This window comes from Nannospalax galili, unplaced genomic scaffold (assembly GCF_000622305.1).
Source record: "Nannospalax galili isolate Female #2095 unplaced genomic scaffold, S.galili_v1.0 scaffold1852, whole genome shotgun sequence".
Taxonomy (NCBI): Eukaryota; Metazoa; Chordata; class Mammalia; order Rodentia; family Spalacidae; genus Nannospalax; species Nannospalax galili.
In genome coordinates, this window is record NW_008331531.1 from 322185 (window position 1) to 322697 (window position 513).

The 513-nt window shown below is 40.9% G+C and overlaps 1 protein-coding gene across 1 annotated transcript in view; it reads right to left on the minus strand.

Moving 5' to 3' along the window:
* Positions 1–205: 205 nt before the first annotated feature.
* LOC103728716 (olfactory receptor 10G9-like) overlaps positions 206–513 on the minus strand; it is a 1027-nt gene continuing 719 nt past the window's right edge. Inside the window, exon 2 of the mRNA XM_008826673.1 lies at positions 206–513. Coding sequence (XP_008824895.1) covers positions 206–513 — 308 coding nt within the window.

Below are 513 nucleotides of genomic sequence, written 5' to 3' on the forward strand. Positions count from 1 at the left end.
TTAAAAAAAATTATTGTATAGAGCCAACAGTAAGAACAAGTGAATTCATTGTGACCTTAAGAACTCCACAGACAATCTCAGACAAAAATATTCCTGAGCAGGAGGAATATTGTCTAACAATGAAATTTAGCATATAATAAATTTAGTGTAAAAACCTTAAGTAAAACCTTAACTTTGAAAAAGCTTAAATATCCTCATATAGTGTTTACTCAGTATGAAAATGTGTCACTTTGTCCGTTATCTTCAACAATGCTATCTTCACCTCCTTGTTCCTCAGGGTGTACACAATAGGGTTCAGTAGGGGTGTCAGCACAGTGTAGAAAACAGCCACAATGCCATCCACAGCATCCTTGGAACCTGGTCTCAAGTAGATAAAAACACAGGGCACAAAGAAACAGAGGACCACGATGCAGTGGGAGGCACAGGTCTGGAAGGCTCTGTGTCGGCCCTCTGAGGTGCGGATCTTCAGGATGGAGCAGACAATGGACACATAGGAGAGCACGATCAGCAGGA